The sequence below is a fragment of the Simochromis diagramma genome, unplaced genomic scaffold, assembly GCF_900408965.1.
Source record: "Simochromis diagramma unplaced genomic scaffold, fSimDia1.1 OVJJ01000131.1, whole genome shotgun sequence".
Classification (NCBI taxonomy): domain Eukaryota; kingdom Metazoa; phylum Chordata; class Actinopteri; order Cichliformes; family Cichlidae; genus Simochromis; species Simochromis diagramma.
In genome coordinates this window covers 6,885,812-6,906,070 of record NW_024387200.1, presented here as the reverse complement: position 1 = coordinate 6,906,070, position 20,259 = coordinate 6,885,812, and the positions used below count along the sequence as shown (strand labels likewise).

At 40.5% G+C, this 20,259-nt stretch overlaps 3 protein-coding genes across 5 annotated transcripts in view; all 3 read right to left on the bottom strand.

The window, feature by feature from the left end:
• msh3 (mutS homolog 3 (E. coli)) overlaps positions 1-7,646 on the bottom strand; it is a 56,102-nt gene extending 48,456 nt beyond the window's left edge. The window contains exons 1-8 of one of the 3 annotated variants that reach the window (XM_040050504.1): positions 7,323-7,646; positions 7,123-7,240; positions 6,373-6,656; positions 6,073-6,282; positions 5,779-5,895; positions 5,563-5,680; positions 5,326-5,465; positions 4,777-4,943 (exon numbers count right to left, since the gene is read on the bottom strand). In XM_040050504.1, coding sequence (XP_039906438.1) covers positions 4,777-4,943; positions 5,326-5,465; positions 5,563-5,680; positions 5,779-5,895; positions 6,073-6,282; positions 6,373-6,656; positions 7,123-7,240; positions 7,323-7,472 — 1,304 coding nt within the window. In that variant the 5' untranslated portion in view covers positions 7,473-7,646. The remainder of the gene's footprint in view (positions 1-4,776; positions 4,944-5,325; positions 5,466-5,562; positions 5,681-5,778; positions 5,896-6,072; positions 6,283-6,372; positions 6,657-7,122; positions 7,241-7,322) is intronic. The other 2 variants (XM_040050503.1, XM_040050502.1) reach the window with 2 other exon arrangements.
• Positions 7,647-8,008: 362 nt separating this feature from the next.
• On the bottom strand, positions 8,009-10,635 carry LOC120745543 (lymphocyte antigen 6G-like). Its single transcript, XM_040050506.1, has 3 exons — positions 10,430-10,635; positions 9,895-10,002; positions 8,009-9,768 (listed from the first exon to the last, which is right to left on the bottom strand). Exons 1-3 carry the CDS (start codon positions 10,476-10,478, stop codon positions 9,614-9,616), a joined length of 312 nt encoding a protein of 103 aa, XP_039906440.1. The 5' UTR covers positions 10,479-10,635; the 3' UTR covers positions 8,009-9,613.
• Positions 10,636-18,156: 7,521 nt separating this feature from the next.
• Positions 18,157-19,845, bottom strand: LOC120745542 (lymphocyte antigen 6G-like). Its single transcript, XM_040050505.1, has 3 exons — positions 19,640-19,845; positions 19,149-19,256; positions 18,157-19,035 (listed from the first exon to the last, which is right to left on the bottom strand). The coding sequence occupies exons 1-3, from the start codon at positions 19,791-19,793 to the stop codon at positions 18,881-18,883; spliced, it is 417 nt and encodes a 138-aa protein (XP_039906439.1). The 5' UTR covers positions 19,794-19,845; the 3' UTR covers positions 18,157-18,880.
• Between the last annotated feature and the right edge of the window lie 414 nt (positions 19,846-20,259).

Genomic DNA, 20,259 nt, shown 5'->3' with positions numbered 1-20,259 from the left:
GAAACTGCACTTTTTATCTTAAAATATGTTAGGCTGTTAACATATATTTGTGGATGAATCCATAAATGTGACCATTTTCATCTCTTGGATGTGGTGCATGAATTAAAATAGGCTTGATACCCCTATGCCAAAAATGTAAATAATAACGTTCTGAGGTTGATATCTAGTTGAAAAAACGTCAACATTCTATTATTTTTAAACCAGGTCAACAACGTAAAAAACTCATTTACTAAACTAGTTAAAATTTTGATGTGGTTATAGTGCAAAAGAAAAGGTCAGAGGATCATCGAAGTGATTATGATTCATTATCTGGGGACTATGAATGTCTGTGTGTCATACAGAGACTGTATATAAAAGATGGGCATAACAACTGAAACATTAGCAGCTGGCTAGCAGCAAACCCTGTTGTGAAGCCTCTTGCTAAGCTTTCATTTGCTGTCATCAATTTGGTGACCGCAATTTACAAGTTAACATGTTGTGTTCAGTAAGACTGTAAGCTACTGATTGAGATCATAGCTAAAACATGTCAGGAAAGTGTCAACATAGGGCACAAGAAACTAAACTGTTAACTATTCAAGCGGAGAAGTCACTCCCTGCTGGCCATTAGAAAGAATTGAGGTGTAAAGCACTTCCACATTGGCTACACTCTTTAGATCTGGTAACTTTGTTTAGATTTAGTCTACTGGTGTATTAACAATACACAGTTGTTGAGGAATTTAACTCAAAATCACCAAAAATCAAGTTTATGGGCTCCTGGCTAAAAGGTTAACAGATCATCAGAGTCTTTAGGACTGATCTTCTGGGGTGTGAAAGATTATATTAAGGTTTCATCATAAAATATCCAATAATCCTGAAATATTTCAGGTCAAAATTACACTGCTGTTTGTAGAGCCACTAGTGTAGACAAATTATACTGTAGGTACCATCAGCTCACAGAAAACCCTGTTTATGTACTGTACGAGAAAAAAAAATGCTACTTTTGATACTGGGACTACAACTTGCACAGTATTGTGTAAGCAGCATATAATAGCAGCAGATGGTAAATGGACACTTCTCAAGCACACCCCACTGGCAGCATAAGGGGCAACCTGGGGTTTAGCATCTTTCCTAAAGACACTTCACGCAGACAAAAAGAGTTAGGGTTTGAAATCCCAACTCTGACACTACAGAGGAAAACCTGACAAAGTCATCAAAACCATCCTGACACCACAGCAAAAAACTGGTAAAATATGCCTTGTGGTAATGCCAAGTTTGCCGTGATGGTGAAAAATCAATGAAAAGCAGAAAAGCAGAAGGTTACAACCAACAGATCAGAGGTTAACATGCATAGCATGCAGATTAAAGTTTTCAGATTAGTATCTATTAGAGATGGCACGATACCACTTTTTTATGTCCGATACCGATACCGATATCATAAATTTGGATATCTGCCGATACCGATATGAATCCCATATAGTGTGTTTTTTAAATCAATAAAACTTTTTTTAATATCTTGCTGCATTTTGTATAGGTTCATACTCAAGTTTAAATAAACAACAACACTAAAGCTATTCTGTTATACCTGTATGTAAAAAATACACTGCACCCAAAATATTTCATAGTTCAGCAAAACTGATCAATCTAATAAACGTAAACCTGCACCATCCTCCCTATTCTGGTATTTTAAAGAGTACTTAGCAGAAATATTAAGCAACCAAACTAATAGGGTTGCAAACTCCCAGCAAAAAAAAAAAAAAATAGGGACCCACTCCCCACCCTATGATACTTAATCAACGTAATCAACTTTAATTTGATGCAGTGTGAAAAAAAATGCACAGAAATAAATTATTTTTCAAGAAATATTAAATAGATTCAACATCTTTCTTCAACAGAATTGCAGACTGCACAGATGGTACCTTCCCAAAGGAAAAAGTACTATAGCTTACTAGGTATATAGACTTACAGTACTATGCAGTAATGGACTTCTATACATTTTACATAAGATTAAAACTTTGGGTGTACGATTCAGATAATTATTTATTAAAAGCTACACATTTTAAATGAGAATAAGAAAGAAAAGTATGTCTTTGTGCCCCCTTTTCCCCGTTCATGCCCTATCGGCCCCCCTGGCTAAACTTTGCTAGATCCGCCCCTGCACAGTTACCAGCCGTCAGCTACATAGAAAAAGATCCTGGTGTAGAAAGTAATGTTAAATAAAAAATCTAACAACAGCTTATCAAGCTTAAACGTTCTGCTGTTATTCAGCCGCTGGTTTCCTCTTTCTGGTGCAAAGTGATCCAAAAACAAAGAAGAGAGACAGACTCGCGACAGAAAAGCCGATCAGCTGATCATTAATCAGTTTCATGATTGAAGTAGCAGCAGGAGAGGGAGGGAGAGAGAAGAGGCAGTCGCTCCATATATTAGTTGTTAAGTTTAACGCGGGAATGCTTTACAAACATTCAGAGATGAACTTACACACTTGCTTTACTTCTCTCTGGGATAACTTCCTAACATAACTTCCTCGGAGATGAAATGCCGGTTTGGTACCCAGGCTACAAATTTTGTGAGGTGCTTTTTTGATATTTAATGGATCGGATTACATTTCTTATTTCTCTCTGATATCCGAGCCAGTGATTTACGTCGGTATCGGACCGATACGTAATATCGGCTCGGTACATCTCTAGAATCTATTACTGCAAAGTGAATCCAAAGCTCTGAGAGCAGCCACTGAAATGGACATACACACTTTTAAAAATGCACAGTGTACGTCTGCTTGTTTGGACCCCTTCTAAAACATGACTGTGATCTTACCAGCAGCCAAGCACTTAAACTTAAAATCTTTCAAATAGTGAGAACATTTATGCTCATCTGACATTGAGCATTTTAGTCGCTTCAATCAGCGTCACTGCTCTGATCCAGACTCATGACTCATGACTTCAGGCTCTGCGTGAATAAAGCAAGCTAATACTTCACCTAGCTACAACCATCCTCAAAGGGACTCATTATCAGCCGCTCTATAGACACAAATCCTGTTGCCAGGGGTTCCATCTCATCAGCCCACCCCAGAGACACACACTGTCACCAAGAAAACCCAGTTAAAATTGCTCACCAGTGTGGGCCTTGCCTTAGTATTTTTACTGTATTTACTGTAACCGCAACATGATATAATCAAAATATCAATTATGCATTTATGTATAATTATTCTGGTCTAATGAATTTAACTGAGAAAATTAACTGCAAAGAAGAATATACTGGAGAACTTGTTATTAGTAAAGCTGTGATGGGCTGAGAAGTATTGTCAGTGAAGAAAAAAGCATTAAATGAAATAAATCTGTCTTATCTTAACAGACAAAGCTGCACTCTACTTTTATGTCATAAGTTGAAAAGTGAGAAGAGCCTTGTCTCTGATAAACACACTGCCAGACAGCAGAGCTGTTCAAACACAATAATTGAATTGGCCTTTACAGGCCCGTCTCACTATAATCACTCAACATGGACATCTGAAAAAAGGAAGCCAAGAGAAATAGAGAGAAATTAATACAGATTAACTAAATTGTCTAGAATTAAATTCAAGCTGAGGGTGGTGAAAAAGGAAGGAAAATTGTCTCTAGCATTATAAAAGAGTAGGTAATGAGAAATCTGCCCAGCCAAGGAGTCAAACAAAAGAAAGTAGCAGAAATTTCTCCCATTTATCCAATCATCCTCTGCTAATCTAATCCACTCCACTCCCTTCCACTATCTCGTTTCATTTTCACAGCATAATGCAATCACAAGCTCCCTCCAGAGGATCTCCTCCCCACTGGTGTGAACATGCTGGCTCCAGACTGTCAGCAAAGAGGAGTCGAATGGCAGCGCAATGGGAGGCAACAGGTTTATGGATTACATTCAGCTCAGCGTCACCGTTGCTGCTCGTGCTGTTGGTCTGCCAATTAATAAAAGGACAAATGTACTCAGTTTTCCTTTTTTTGTTCTTGTGATTCATACAAGAGCCTGCAGACATTAAATTAAGGCTTTCAAGTGAAGCTCAAGACCTTCAAGACATTCTGATGCTCCTTATGAGCTAATCGCTGGAATAATCGAACCTGATGCTGTTAACTTTTCTGAGGCTAACTTGCGTCTTCATCTGTTTCGAGTTGCATAAATAACAGAATATATTTCTGTTTTCCAATAAAAATATGGTCTTTATGTGTCTATAAGAGTATTTTTCTACTAAATTCTGGTGGATGAAAAGTCCAAATTGTGTTGATCTCACAAGAAGCCAGCCTACCAATGAGAAAAGGGAAAACTGTAAAGCACTTGTTTAAACTGATTACAACCACCAAAGCCTCATGTTAGTTATACACACAAAAAGAACCATTAAAAAACACATTATGAAACTTGATCTTTTAAACGACAGAACTGGAGGAAGAACTTTAAATATGTGTAGGCAGGTGTGTAACTGCTGTCTTTTTCTTTTAATAAAACTAGTGATATAAAATGACCATTTTATGGGACAGACAGTCTATGATCTTTTAAAATACAGAAGGCTCGGCTGGATCCTGTTTATCCCTGCAGTGAAATCCAGAGTGTTGAGAACCAAGCCGACATTGATTTCCTCATCCAGACTGAGCCTGAGGAGTTTCAAATAAAACAACCGTCTGCCTGCCCGGGGAAACCTAAACCTAATTCTGCAAAATGAAATACAGCAAACTCACAAACAGATACAGCTTTGTAAACACATACATAAGCTCAGCGCTTCAGCACGTTTTAGTAATAAATTGGTATATATTGCCCTCTAGTGTCTTCCCAGCATATTACCTTGCATTCGTAATGCTGTGCAGGAGTCTCTCGGTTTGCTCTGAGAGGTCGGAGGGCACCAGGATTTCGACAGGGTTGATTTTAAGGACACGGCATTCCAGCTCAGAGCGAGAGGGACCGTCAGGAAAACAGTCCAGAAGCACGTCGCCGGTGCTGGGCTGAACTGCCTGCAGACACAAACACATGCTGTGAATCAGATGATGTCAAAGATGTGCAGCTACAGCTCCAAGTTGACAGTTATACACTGTATAAACTGAAAAATGGCAAAGCATGTTCAAATTTTATTAAAGTAACTTTTTGTCTTAAGTGAGCTATTAATCAAGATTTAATTTCTTTACAATTTCTTCTTCACTACAAGTGAGTGTGTGGTGTTATTAATAATAATATTAATAATACACAACAGTCCCCTAATGTGTGTTGAACAAAAAGCCAAGGGGTAACCCTACTTTTAAATTAAATTTTTGATTTTCATCTCTTATACACAGAATAACTGAAGAACAATCAGCCTAATGGCCAGGTGGGATTTATGGATTCACTTGTGAAACTCACCACAAGGCCTACAGTGAGCTGCTTCTTCAGTTTGTCCCAATTCTCACTAATACAAAGCAGGAAACTGTCGGGAGGGTCCGACACAACATCATCACAGCCCCCCTCCTCCACATCCCCGAGTCTGCAGACCGGATTTACATCTTTTAAAAAAACTGTCAAGGAAACTGTTTTAAACAAAGAGTGACGATAAAAAGTTGTTTAAGAACACATGCACACATTCATCATCTATAAGGATACCCTCTCCCACCAAAGTGGACTTGGTGTACAGGGCGCTGAGCTGACGAGTGAACAGAGTATTTCTGTTGGCCCCTGACGCTTTGATCGCAGATGTTTCTGTCTGTTTAACCACTCCGACCTATAAATTAAAACAATAAAAAAGCCAGCAGAGTATGAGCCTAAGCAGCTTGCAATTAGTAAACAGTAATCATATAAAGTCAAAGATAAAGCAGAAACCTTGTGTCCGTGAGACACCAGCCGTCTGACATGAACAAACAGGCGGTGTGTGGGGATGCTGCACGTCATGAAGTTATGATCCAGATGACAGACGATGTTCAGCTCCTTTGCAGCAATCTGTTCACAAACAAAACGTCCTTCAGCGATCAGTGAAACACAAATCAGGTGCAGAGAGCCACTGTGTTGAAAGAAGAGAATCGTCTAAAACATAAGATATGTCTTTTATATTTTATACAGTTTAAATTTAAACTCCCTCTAAATGCATCACTAACACATCTGCTTTTTAGTTCTCACCTCTGCATCCTCTCCAAAGAACCTGTACTTGTAACCACACTCCACAGCCAACAAAGCATCCTTATGCTGCTGTTTCAGCTGGATCACCTGCTGCTCAAGGGGGGTGAAAATGCTCTTTGAACGCCTGGAGGAGGTGCTAGAGTCCAATGGAGGACCCAGCTCTGCACACTTTCCTCCTCCTGTCTTGGCAAACTGAGAGAAGTGAACTCCCTGCAGAAATAAAAATACATCAAATCTGTTACGATGTAAAAAGTCACACTTGCTTTTTCAGTGTTATCAGGTACTTTACTTTTTGCACACCTGTTTTGCAGCAGCCAACCCCAGATCTGCCTTTTCTTTATCATCCTCCTCTTCACCTTCATGCTCCCTTTCTGCATGCTGCAGTCTGTGTGTAGTTTCAGGTTGACCTGTAGCACAACGAGGAGACCAATCACTGCTTTCCTGACCTGCATCAGCCGTCTCTGTTTCTTCCCGGGTGATGCTGCTGACGACACTGGGCTCAGCCCCGCAGGTGAAGCCTTTCAGCTTCTCCAACGTGGAGGAGCACAGGCTGCCTGCTTTTCGGCTCAGCGTCAGCTTTGTGTCTGAAGAGAGAAGACAAGTACTACAGTCACATCAACGACAACTTCACTTTTTACACCTCAGCTGTAAGAGGCTGGATTTGTGGATGGATTTGTGAATGCAATAACACGAGTATGAGGCGAGGTAGGATTCTGATATTCATAGCACACGTGCTTCTACTAAAAATGTTGGACAAGTTCAAATCTCGGTTACCTCAATCTTTCTGAAAATATTGTGAATGCAGTAACTTAAGAAGGAAGTCACCAAGGATTCTCAAATTTTTACCGTAAGTGCATCTACTAGTGCATCGAGGGATCGCACTGGAGGCCAAATAAATGCGTTGTGGGCAGAGTTATCTCATCACAATCTATACCAGTGCACATGTTGTTTGGAGAACTGTGATGCTGCTGGGCACTGGACAGATATAAGTGACTTTAATGAGGGTTTAGAAGATCATGACATATTTTTCTGTCTGAAGTCAACACTCACCTTTAATGCCCTGACAGGACGCAGGCTCACACTCCACATCCTCCGCCTGGTGGTCCTTTGGAGAAGGCTTAACTCGTTTTCTTGGCAATTCCAAGTCATCATCAGATGAAAGCTTCTGCTGGAGGACAAAAATGAACTGCACTTCAGTAATTAGCATTGAGTGAAGCATGTCTGATATGTGCGTGTGAAGCTCAACTCACGTTGCCTCTTGAAAGTTGCTGCTCTGCAGGATTTGGGTTAATCCCGCGCTGCTTGTTGGAGGCAAAGCTGCTGCTGCTGCTGCTCAATCCTCCGAAGTACCTGCTGATGGAGGTCTGAGTGGTGCAGGACTTTTTCAGAGACTTTGGCATGCTTTAATGTTCGCTTACATTTGAGCCATAATAACAAGTCGCATAAAATGAATTTGCGTGTACAATAAAGTGCAGAGCTTTGACAGCCGCTGTCCAGCTTTTCAAAATATAGCAGCGCATACGATGAGGTCACAGACGCGTAAATAACGCGCGCCTTCTTCTTCCTCTTTGGTTAGCAGAGGTTGGCGGCTCCAGGAGCGTTGCTGCCTCCTCCTGGTTTCACCAGATATTCTACTCAATGCACTCTGCTCTGTGAAAACTACAACGTGTATATTGTAGTTGATTTCAAGTTTATTTCATCCTGAAAAAGTGAAAGGTTACTTCAGTCCACTAATTTCCTGGATGAAGCATACAGTGTTGTGAACAAGAATTTCCTCCCTTACTATTTTTTATTTTGTGTTTGCATGCATCACTTTGACATGTCTTAGAGATAAAACACCTACAACTAAAAACTGTTATCCGACTCTTGCATTTAGGATATATTTATGAGGTGATTTCCCTAATGTTGAGTTCCTGTTGAAGTATACAAAGAAGTACTTTAAGTTTGTTTCCTTTTATTTTGTTTAAAATGCATCACACAGCAGCCTACCTGTGCTCTGAGCCCCCATTGATTGTGGTAAAATTAAATAAACCAAAAGATTCTGCCATATTCCCAAACACAGTTCAGAGTATTCAAAACATATGCAAATATATGTTCTGTTTGCATGTTTATTTGCTTTGGAAAACATTACATTCACACAATACAGTATTTGGATAGGTCAAACCCTGAACTTCCCTGAATGATACATGAAAATATCAGTGACAGTCTTATTTCATATCAGGCACTTCAAAGTTGTTTATTTCTGCTCTACTGATACAAAATAGAATCTGAAGTGCAGCAGGGAAACAACATCATTCCACAGCCTCAGAAAAGAAATTTGAGGATGGCTGAAGATACCAGCCCCAGGATGGCACTGGGACTAGTTGAAATAGTGCTGTTACACAGGTCCCCTTCAGTGCAAGATATAGAGCCAACACATGTTGCACTGTTTTGGCAGTTAAGCTACGTTAAAATGTGTAAGACATGAGGAGAAAACGCTCAGAAAACGTCGCAAAACATGATGTGACTAAGAGCCAGCAGACATTCAGCTGTTATTTTATAACATAGTTATTTTCACAATAAAATAGAATTTTATTGTATTAAAAAAATATGTTTAATATCAGTATAAGTTCTCATATACAAAAAAACTGCCTAGAGTTGAATGTGAAGGCTCTGATCTGAGTCTCATTAACTCATTAACTTATGTAAGGGAACTACTCTTTTGTGTTGCTGCTGATAGACTCACAGTAGTTTATGTTAGCTAACTAGTGACAGAAGAGATAGCTCAGTGGAGAGAAAAAAAGGTGGGGGGGGGCTTAAAAGCAGTCTAAGGGGGGCACATTTGTATAGCTCCTGGCTGCAACAATAAGTTTTATATTAAAAAACAAAATAAAAAGAGAGCTTGAATGAGTCACTGACTGTCTGATTACACCCTAAAATTAGAAGAATTACATGGCAAGTTGTAATTGTCAAATAGAGTGATGATTCAGCTTATAAGTTTCAAATGATTGAAAATAAAATTGTAAACAAAGAAACAGAGAATCTTTAGTTTGTAACAGCTCTATTTAATGTGTACTATTTAAAAATATACCAGAGATAACATAAATACAGCAAAAAATCGGAACCTTCAATGTTTAGGAAGTCAGGACTTCCTTGTGTTAAGTCCCTCTTAAAGTATAAAAAAGAAGTACTCTGTAAATTAGCATAAAGTTTTTATATATTTTTTTAAACCAGCTGGTTACCTTACAGAGCAAACTACCTGTGCTCTTAGATCTCATTGGCTGTAGTAAAATTAAATAAACAAAAAGATTTGGGATATTCCCAAACTCAGTTCAGAGTATTCAAAAATATGCAAACATATTTTCTGTATTTTTATTTGCTTTAGGAAAACATTACATTAAGGCAATACAGTATTTTGATAGGTCAAACCCACAACTTCCCTGAATGACAGATGAAAATAGCAATGACAGTTTTATTTCAGGCACTTCAAAGTTTTCTTCCCTACTGATACAAAATAGAGTCAGAAAACAGTGCAGCAGAGAAACAGCATCATTCCTCAGCCTCAGAAAAAAAATTTGAGGATGGCTGAAGTTACCAGCAGAACGATGGCACTGGGACCAGTTGGAATAGCGCTGTTACACAGGTCCCCTTCACAGCAAGTGAAAAGCCCAACACATAATGCTTTGGGCAGGCAGCCCTTTGTAACTACATTAAGACCTGTAAGACATGAGGGGAAAATTCTCAGAAAGAACTTCACAAAACATGATGTGACCAAGAGCCAGCAGACATTCAGCATTTGTATTTATTTTTAGATAGAGCTTCTGATATGAGATAACAACTCACCGTTTACTCTAAGAGTGCCACAACGGTCGCGGCCATAACCACAAGTTATGGTGTCTGTGCAGGATTTAGGATCTAAATTTTCGCATGTGTAGCATCTTAAACCACATGCTATAGAAATAAAAAGAACACAATTTTACATACATTAGCAATTACTGGGAGTTTTTTTTATGCCCTTTGAGAGAGTTGCCAGAAATTGGGTCATATATAAGAAGTGAAATCATGAGAAGTTTTCTCAGTCTGTCAAATATTTCCTCTATTGACCACATAATAACTAAATATGTTTGCATGTTTTTACGCCTGTTTTCTGTGTCCCTAAATTAACCACGAAATGACTCCTTTAAAGTCTGGTGCATTGTACATATCTTTAAAACTCTAAAAACACTTATTTTTAAAGTTCAAGTTTCAATGATTAAACAACAAATATATAAAGTGTTCATTTCTGTTTCCTCACAAGCTGTTTAAAAAAACTCAATGTTGAATTGTTAAACCATTTCTTTAACTAGTTACCTTTAAACATCAGTACATTTTTTCTTACCTGCAGACAGAGTCACACACAGGATCAGAGCTCCATAAAGCTGCATCATGAACTCAAATTGCTGATCAGTCTTGTGAGAGAAAAAGCTGCTGCTAATCTTTTCTTTCTCAGCTCAACTTTCGTGTTTGCTTTCAGAACCTGAGCTTTTGTATCTCTTCAAAGAGCCTCCTACCAAGTGATCCATATAACCACACCCCCTGAAGTGACAACACTGTCAGTCACTGTGAGTCATAGCCAAAGGACAGGAAAGCTTCCTCATATAATTTAATAACAATAAATAATAACTTATATCTAGATACCCCTTTTGAGAGAACTCAATATTGTTTTACATTGAAAAACTGATTCATGGAAACTTTAAACAGGACAGTAGCGTAAGTGTGAAGTTTATGCATTCTCCACAAGAACAGATTCTCGATTCCTATACTTCCGAGTGCTGAGCCTTTCTTTCTTAGCTCAACTTCCTAATTTCTTTTCAGAACCTGAGCATTTGCATCTCTTCAAAAAGCCTCCTAGCAAGTGCCCAAATAACCACACCCTGTTAAATGTCAGCACTGTCAGACTATCCATTTATGGAAGGGAAGACAAGAACTAAGGTTATGCATCAGATTCTTGCCAAATACAAAATCATCCATCCATCCATCCATCTTCATCCGCTTTATCCGAGGCCGGGTCGCGGGGGCAGCAGCCTAAGCAGAGAAGCCCAGACCTCCCTCTCCCCAGCCACCTCCTCCAGCTTATCCGGGGGAACACCCAGGCCAGCCGAGAGATATAATCTCTCCAGCGTGTCCCGGGTCTGCCCCGGGGCCTCCTCCCGGTGGGACATGCCCGGGACACCTCAGCCAGGAGGCGCCCAGGAGGCATCCTTGTCAGATGCCCGAACCACCTCAGCTGGCTCCTTTCGATGTGGAGGAGCAGCGGCTCTACTCTGAGCCCCTTACAGGTGGCCGAACTTCTCACCCTATCTCTAAGGGAGAGGCCAGCCACCCTTCGGAGGAAGCTCATTTCAGCCACTTGTATCCGTGATCTCGTTCTTTCGGTCACTACCCACAGCTCGTGGCCATAGGTGAGGGTAGGGACGTAGATCAACCGGTAAATTGAGAGCTTCACTTTTACACTCAGCTCCCTCTTCACCACGACGGACCGGTGCAGCGTCCGCATCACTGCAGCCGCAGCACCAATCCATCTGTCGATCTCCGGCTCCCTTCTCCCATCACTCGCGAACAAGACCCCGAGATACTTGAACTCCTCCACTTGGGGCAGGAACTCATCCCCGACCCAGAGTGGGCACTCCACCCTTTTCTGGCTGAGAACCATGGCCTCAGATTTGGACGTGCTGATCCTCATTCCCGCTCCAATGAAATTTATACATCCTTTCTTTCCTACTTGAAGCTATTCACTAATGAACAAATACTAACACTTAAGACTTTTATGTTAACACTTCAATTTTGTTTCTCGTTTCCCTTAAATCTGCAGTTGTTAAACTCTTGATCAACTGCTTTTCAAGTATTATAAGGAACTGTTAAGTATTGTTAGGTACTGATACAGAGAATCAGAAAAAAATAATCCCTAAGGAAAAGATGTCCCCTTAATTTAGAAGAATTGCATAGTGTTGGAAAATGACACCATAAATCTTATGAGAAGCTATAAGTTTCCAATAAAGCTGGAAACAAGATGCTTGAAACTTCAACTTGAATCAGATCAACTTTATATAAAAATGAAAGCTAAAAACTGTTATTTGAAGCTTCGTGTTTAGGAAAATATTTAAGTGGTGACTTTCTCATGTCGAGTTCCTCTTACTGACCTAAAATTCACCCTTTTCTCCACTCCTACTTTAATTCCTTCTTTGCTTAAGTAAAATGAAATAAACAAAAGAAATGCTGCCTTCTTCTCAATCCTAGTTCAAACTACTGAAATAAACATGCAAATATATTTTCTGTTTGCATTTTCATTTGCTTTAAGAAAAACATTGCATTCAAGCAATACATAATTTGAATTTCTCAAAGTCTGAACTTCTCTAAGTGACAGATGAAAATAGCAGTGACAGTTTTTGTTTCATTTTATACGTCTGTGAAGGTTCTCAGTCATCCAGGTCATCGTAGTCAAAGGAGCTTGCAAAGAAAAGCGTCTGGACTTCTTTAAGTTGCTTGAAGACGTTTCACCTCTCATCCGAGAAGCTTCTTCAGTTCTAAGGTCAAATGGTGGAGAGTCCCAGATTTAAACCTAGTGGGAGTATCCCCCCGCAGAGGGACAAAAGGACCCCCTGATGATCCTCTAATCGCCTGAGCCAAGGTGTGAAACTGGGCGTGGGTCCCAATCAGCCAGAGTTTTGGGTGAGCTCATTGTGAAACCTGGCCCCACCTTATCATGCAAATTCCTGAGGTCAGATGGCCCAGGATTATAGATGGCAGACAGTTGGTGTCGTAAACCACCGCCTCTGTTCAAAGATGGTCGCTCACAGTGGACATAGATGGCTTCTTTCACTCCTCTTTCAAACCATCTGTCCTCTCTGTCCAAAATGTGAACATTGGCATCCTCGAAAGAGTGTCCTTTATCCTTAAGATGCAGATGGACAGCTGAGTCTTGTCCTGTGGAGGTGGCTCTTCTATGTTGTGCCATGCGCTTGTGAAGTGGCTGTTTGGTCTCTCCAATGTAGAGGTCTGGGCATTCCTCGCTGCACTGTACAGCATACACCACATTGTCTCGTTCCTGTTTCTATCATTTAAGAAACATATCTAAACTGCGACATATGGTTTCCTCAGCTGAACTGGAAAAACTCATTCATGCATTTGTGTCATCACGCTTAGATTACTGTAATTCCCTGTTTACTAGCTTGGATAAATCATCTCTAACATACAGAGCACTAAATGGCCAGGCTCCAGATTACTTATCCAAGCTTCTTTTAAAATACACTGCTGCTCGTCATCTCCGCTCACAGACTCAGAGTCTCTTAGTTGTTCCCCGTACACGATTGAAGACAAAAGGGGACAGAGCCTTTCAGTCTGTTGCACCAAGGCTGTGGAACAGTTTACCACTACAATTACGTTTGCTTGACTCTGTGGATTCTTTTAAAAAACAGTTAAAAACTCTTCTGTTCAAACAAGCCTTTTGTTGATCTACATATTTTATATATTTTTTACATTATTTACATTTGATCTTTTACATTGTATATAATGTCTATTGATTTTATTGTTTATTTTAATATTTTTTAATATTTGTGTACAGCGCTTTGTGATTGCCTGTCTGTGAAAAGCGCTTAATAAATAAAGTTTACTTACTTACTTACTTACTTGTTAAGTCTGTGTTTTGGAGTTTTGTCTTTCGGGTGAACCAGTTTTTGTCTGAGCGTGTTGCTGGGTCTGAAATGCACCGGGATGTCATGCTTGGAGAAAACTCTCCCGAGTTTTTCTGATACACCGGCTACATACATCTCATTTCACTCCAAAGCTGTTTCTTTCATCCTTAGTTCTACAAAATAAAATCAGAAAAAAGTGCAGCATGGAAAGATCATTCCAAAAGCCTCAGAAAAGGAATTTGATGATGCCTGAGGATAACAGCACCAGGATGGCACTGGGCGCTGTTACACAGGTCGTCTTTATAGCAAGTCATAAAGAAAAGTCATAAATCAGGCCAAAACATAATGCCAATACCAAGGTAGCCCTTGGTGACTATGTTAGCACCTGCAAGACATGAGGGGAAAACTTCCAAAACGAGTGAACTACTCACTGCCAATTCTGACAGAGTAACAACGGTTGGAGATGACAGGACAAGATGTGGTGTTTGTGCAGGGTTTAGGGTCCGCAACTGTGCACCTATAGCACATTAATCCGCATGCTGTAGAATGAAGCAGAACGCAATGTCAGACAATTTCATACATTTATAATAACTGGAAATATGTTTCTTTCGTTTTCATTTTGATTTGCTTTTTTTTATTTGTTATCCTTTTTTTCACTTTAAAATCTGGGATCAATGTAACACCTGTAAAACTAAACAGTTGTTGTTTGCTGTTCGCTTAAGCTAGTATTATAACTCATTATTGACCTGCTAACTTTGTGTTTACTTAACCTTTTAGTTTCCTTCAAGCTTTTAAGATCATCTTTAAACCCCACTACATTTCTTTATCTGTCAAGGCACGCATGACCATCATGAAATATTTTTCTTATTGACAGACAGAGTCACACACAGGATCAGAGCTCCATAAAGCTGCATCATGAACTCAGATTGATGATCAGTCTTGTGAAAGAAAAATCTGGTACTCCCTTTCTTTCTTAGCTCAGTTTCCTGTTTAGTTGTCAGTACCTGAGCATTTGCATGTATTCAAAAAGCTTCCTACCAAGTAACCTAACCATGCCACTGTACGTGAAATCACTGCACACACCCACTGTTTTTCATAATGAAGACATGAAGCCAGATAATGCTATAGAAGGTTACTGAATAAAATATCATGGGAAACTTGGAAATTGCAAAGAAAAGGAAATGTGACGTCACAAGTTTTTTTCATAGTAAAATATAAATTTCATCGCTTTTTCCCACAAGCTGTGTTTAATTTACATACATTTATACAAATACAGTTTAATTTGATCAGATCAGATTTTTGTTCATTATGCTTTGGAATGAAAAGTAGTTTTTCAGTCTGTTGGGATTTTTTTTTATCAGCTAGGCTAAAGTATCTTTTTTTGTCAAGGCTGGGGGTGTTTCCAGGGCAAACTCTGGCAGTTAAGTTCTGAACTGCTGTCGCTTTTCCAGGGTTTTATTAGGCAGAATAAACAGTACATCACTGCAGGTCGCGATGAAGGCCTGAATGAGGGTTTCAGCTGCAGAGTCTTTAGATTGTAGAAGGCAGATTTAGAGATGGATTTGATATGTGATGAGACTGACAGGGTGGAGTCCAGGTTGAAATTAGGAGTGCCCTACATCAGTGAGGCCAGCATAGTTAGCTTGGTGGTCAAAGAAGATAAAATGGGAGAATGTTTCAAAAGCTGCTGAAAGTGCCAGAAAAATGAGGACGCTGATGTGGTCTGATTTTTAATCTTGATGAGAGAAGTTTTGGTGCTGTTCAAAAGGTTCGTGAAGAGGCACGCTTTGCTGGAGTTGGGCAATGACTGCTTTTTTCCAGGATTTTAGTGATGAATGTAAGGTTTAAAATTGGGCAGAGGTTACTGTGGTCTTCAGGGTCCACACCAGGTGTTTTGAGAATGGGGAGACAGCAGCTATTTTATTTAACAGAAACTCTCTTTATATGGAGCTACTGCTCATGTCAACTATGATGGGCCACAGGGTGGTTAGGCAAGACTTGACTATGGTTTTTGGCAGATGGAAGACTTGACTTGACTTGACCTCCCTCTCCCCAGCCACCTCCTCCAGCTTGTCCGGGAGAACACCAAGGTGTTCCCAGGCCAGCTGAGAGATATAATCTCTCCAGCGTGTCCTGGGTCTGCCCCGAGGTGTCCTCCCAGTGGGACATGACTTTTCCAGGAGGCATCCTTATCAGATGCCCAAACCACCTCAACTGGTTCCTTTCGATGTGACGGAGCAGCGGCTCTACTCTGAGCCCGTCCCAGATGGCTGAACTCCTCACCCTATGTGTAAGGGAGAGGCCAGCCACCTTTCAGAGGAAGCCCATTTCTGCTGCTTGTATCCATGATGTCGTTCTTTCAGTCACTACTTACAGCTCATGACCATAGCTGAGGGTAGGGGCATAGATCGACTGTGGCTGCGAACCATTCCAGTGCAAGCTGGAGGCCATCAACTGATGAAGTTTTATGGTAAAAAAAAATGTATATTTTAGAAACGTAGTTTTATTTTTCTACTGCCTTGACTCCCCCACTACTCTCCCCGTTTTAGAAGGGTTTCCCTTCTGATAGAACTGCGTAACATATCGATTAAAAAAGCTTTATTTTGTGAAAAACTGAAATCTGGAAATTTAAGTTGTTTCCTATTATGTTTTTACATTTATAGATTAGAAAGATAGATAGAAGGAAGAGAAGCAAGAGGAGGAACCGTCATGGAAGGACAAGCACCTCCACGGTATGTACCTCAGCAGATGGAGGATGTGGCTGAAATCCAAAAATCCTATCAGTGGCTGGACAAAGCTGGACTGAAAGACAGCACAGAGGCACTAATCTTGGCAGCACAAGAACAAGCTCTGAGCACAAGATCCATAGAGGCAGCGGTCTATCACATCAGGCAAGATCAGAGGTGCAGGCTGTGTAAAGATGCCCCTGAGACAATCTAGCACATAACAGCAGAGCGCAAGATGCTAGCAGGAAGGGAATACATGGAACGCCATAACCAAGTGGCCAGCATTGTATAGAGAAACATCTGTGCTGAGTATAGCTGGAAGTCCCAAGGTCAAAGTAGAGGGTGGTCCAGAATTACCTTGCTAAGATCCTGTGGGATCCTTCCTTCCAGATGCAGACGGAAAACATGGTGATAGCTAACCTGCCAGACATAGTAGTGGTGGACAAGCGGAGGAAGACGGCCGTAGTGATAGATTTAGCAACACCGAATGACAGCAACGTCAGGAAGAAGGAACATTAGAAGCTGGGCTTAGAGAAGAGCTGGAGAAGATGCGGACAGTTGTGGTAACAGTGGTTCAAGTGGTAATCGGAGCACTAGGTGCAGTGAGCTTGAAGGATAGACCAACGAGACAGGAATTTTTGAATAAAAAAAATAAATGTATTCTATGCATCAAATAAACAGAAGACCGGATGCATCATTTATAGATAAAATTTTTCTTTTTCTTTTTTTTCTTTTTCTTTTTTTGTGTCTCGTTTGGATCTTTAGCCATCAGAATTGTTGTCTTAAGGCCAAGAAAGATGCCAAGCGGATTTATTTTACCAAGTGGATCATCATGGCCTTGCCATATTGGTCCATTTGATTGACTTTTATTATAATTATGTATTTATTTTATTTTCGGTTGCTACAAACGGGACAGACATGACTGGGGGATAGGACAGGGAGAAGGAATGAAAGAAAGAGAGGGAGAGAAAGAAAACCAGAGGGGAGAAGAGACGGTGAGAAAGTGGGGAAGAAAGAAAGAAAAACAAACAAAACACCTGGATCACCTGTATGGAGAAAAAAAAAAACAGAAGAGAAAGCAAACAAAAAAAGAGCAACATAATAAAAAACAGCACCATCACGATAAACTAGCTAGCAGTAGATAACAGTAGATACTGAATATTAAACGATATTGTGCAGCACGCAAGATAGACAGCGCACAATGTGCTTTGAGGCAGCAGCCAAGAAAGGTGTAGTCCGCGTCTGTGAACACCCGTGTGCACACCTGTGTGGATCAGCATGCTTGTATTCCAAAGGTTTCTCCATGTAACGATCTGCTAGGGAGTGTGGGGAGCCATAGCCCCGTCCCCCAGGGCATGAAGCAGGTATGGAGGAGATCCAGGCCCCCGACATCCAGAGGCCCCAGAGTACGAGGACCCGAGGAGGACCACCAAAAGGGGGGGGGAACCGTGCCACCCTCCTGGGAAGAGCTGAGGAGAGCCCCAAACGAGAGGTCACCCAGCAGCTACGGAGCAGAGGCCAGAGGGGGTTGCAGTGGCGTGCCCGCGGGCTCTGCAGCCAGCTGTGCCAGAGGGAAGGGGTTCAGGCCCAGAGGCCTGAGGGCACCCCACCCCCCGGAAGGGGCCCAGCCGGGCCACAGGCGCCAGGCCCCGCCAATCGGCCACCAGGCTACATACATGAGCGCCCAGCCCCAGTCGACAAGGACCACCAACACACCAACGTCTGAGGGCATCAGCCACCGGCAGGGAGTGTGGTGAGGGGAGAATTTTGCTTTCTAATTATACCGTCTTCATTTTCACTTCTCACTCTGGCTTCATTGGTTCATATTTCTGCACTGAATCCATCTGCAACAACTGCAGCAACACAACAGCAAACCAACCAAATGAGAGCTGGTGCACATTCTGTACGAGCTTATTGTATTTTTCTGACTTTTTGTATTCTAATGGTTTAAGTTTCAGTTTAGGTTATTTTTGGCTTTCCAATTTTGTAGTTTATTCTCTGTGAGGTTCCTCTTGTGTGTTTGTCTCACCCCTGTTTTGCCTATGTGAGTCTGTCGTGTCATCTGCTTTTTTGTCTCACTTCCCCGCGTGTAGGCGTATTGACTCTCGCGTTTCCTGTGTGTCCCTCTCTCTTACTCACTCCCTTGCCCTTTTTGTGTCTTAGTGAGAGAAATCTGAAACAGCTGCAGTTAAAACATATCAATCAAAAAATATACAAAGGTATTTTCTGGTTGCGTTTTTATTTGCTTTAGGAAAACTTAACGCTGAAGCAATACAGTATTTGAATAGGACCCTGAATTCATTTGACTAAGATCAAAATGTCAAGGACAATTTTGTTTCAAATGATGGTACACAAAATGTATTTATTCTTCAGTTGTACAAAATAAAAGCAGAAAGCAGGACAAAAAAAGAAAAACAACATCATTCCACGGCCTCAGAAAAGAAATTTGAGGATGGCTGAAGATACCAACAGCAGCAAAGCACTGGGACCAGTTGGAGCAGTGCTGTTACACAGGTCCCCTTCACAGCAAGCCATAGCACCACCACAAATTGCACTGGTTTGGCAGCCTTTTGTAACCAAGTTATAACCTGCAAGACATGAGGAGAAAACTCTCAGAAACCACTTCAAAGCATGCTGTGTAGCATCACTGTGCATGCTTGGGCTTCTCAGTTATCAAGTCTGATATGAGAAAACGACTCACCGTCTACTCTGAGAGAGAAACAACGGTTGAAGATGACAGCACAAGATTTGCTGTCTATGCAGGATTTAGGATCAGCGGCTGTACATGTGTAGCATCGTAATCCACATACTATAGAAACAAACAACACACTTTCACATGTCCTTGTAATTATTTCTGGGTTTATATTTCCATTTTATACCTCTTGATGAGAGCTGGCAGAAAATGGGAAGTGAAAAAAAATAAAACAGGAAATTCTTAAAGTCTTGCATAAAGTAAATACTAATTAAAACTTAAACAATTGTTTTTAAATGTATTAAATAATTTCTATAACAACTAAACTCTTCATATATATTTTAACAACATATATAATTTGTCTGTTTCTGTTTCCTCACAATCTGGCCATTGAGTTTTTTAACTTTCACTTTCCTTACAGTCTTTAAGACCACTATTAACAATCAATACGTTTGTTTATCTGTCAAAGCACACAGGACCAACATGAAATATTCTCTTACCTGCAGACAAAGTCACACACAGAATCAGAGCTCGATAAAGCTGCATCATGAACTCAGTTTGATAATCAGTCTTACAGGGAAAAAAGCTGTGGCTAAGCCTTTCTTTCTTAGTGAAACTTTCACTGTTTTGTTCTGACAATCTGAGAATTTGCATTTCTTCACAAAGCTTTCTAAGAAGTGACCTGAATAACAGTGGCCCCTTAAGTGACCTCACTGCCAGACTCACCATTTTTGGAAATAAAGGCGAGAACTAGGGCGTTACAGCCAATAGGACTGCTCCTGACGAAGCATCACTTATATAAAAAAAATATGTGTAAAACTTGAGTTTAAATGGTTTTATTTTCATAGTTAAAAAAAGAAATTTCATAAGAAAAGTCTGTTTACTGAAATACAGTTTTGTTTTTCTTTGTTTTTCAATAAGCAGCTGAAAGATGCTGATGAGACAAATCTAAAGGAAGTTTCAACACAGACCATCAGTATTGTATCACTGATCTCATGACTGCTCAGAAGGAAGAACGAGTTTGATACCTACTGGTATTTTTAGACGTCCGTTGTCTTCACTGTTGCTGTTTGGTCAGTTTTAGAAAATGATCATGGTTTGTATTAAATTCAGAAGGCAA

Coding starts and splice junctions, on each gene's coding strand:
- LOC120745543 (XM_040050506.1), bottom strand. CDS start 10,478: ATGATGCAGCTTTATGGAGCTCTGATCCTGTGTGTGACTCTGTCTGCA. Junction 10,003..10,429: donor GTGTGTGACTCTGTCTGCAG/GTAAGAAAAAAT, acceptor TTATTTCTATAG/CATGTGGTTTAAGATGCTAC. Junction 9,769..9,894: donor TGGCACTCTTAGAGTAAACG/GTGAGTTGTTAT, acceptor CATGTCTTACAG/GTCTTAATGTAGTTACAAAG.
- LOC120745542 (XM_040050505.1), bottom strand. CDS start 19,793: ATGCAAATTCTCAGATTGTCAGAACAAAACAGTGAAAGTTTCACTAAG. Junction 19,257..19,639: donor GTGTGTGACTTTGTCTGCAG/GTAAGAGAATAT, acceptor TTGTTTCTATAG/TATGTGGATTACGATGCTAC. Junction 19,036..19,148: donor TTTCTCTCTCAGAGTAGACG/GTGAGTCGTTTT, acceptor CATGTCTTGCAG/GTTATAACTTGGTTACAAAA.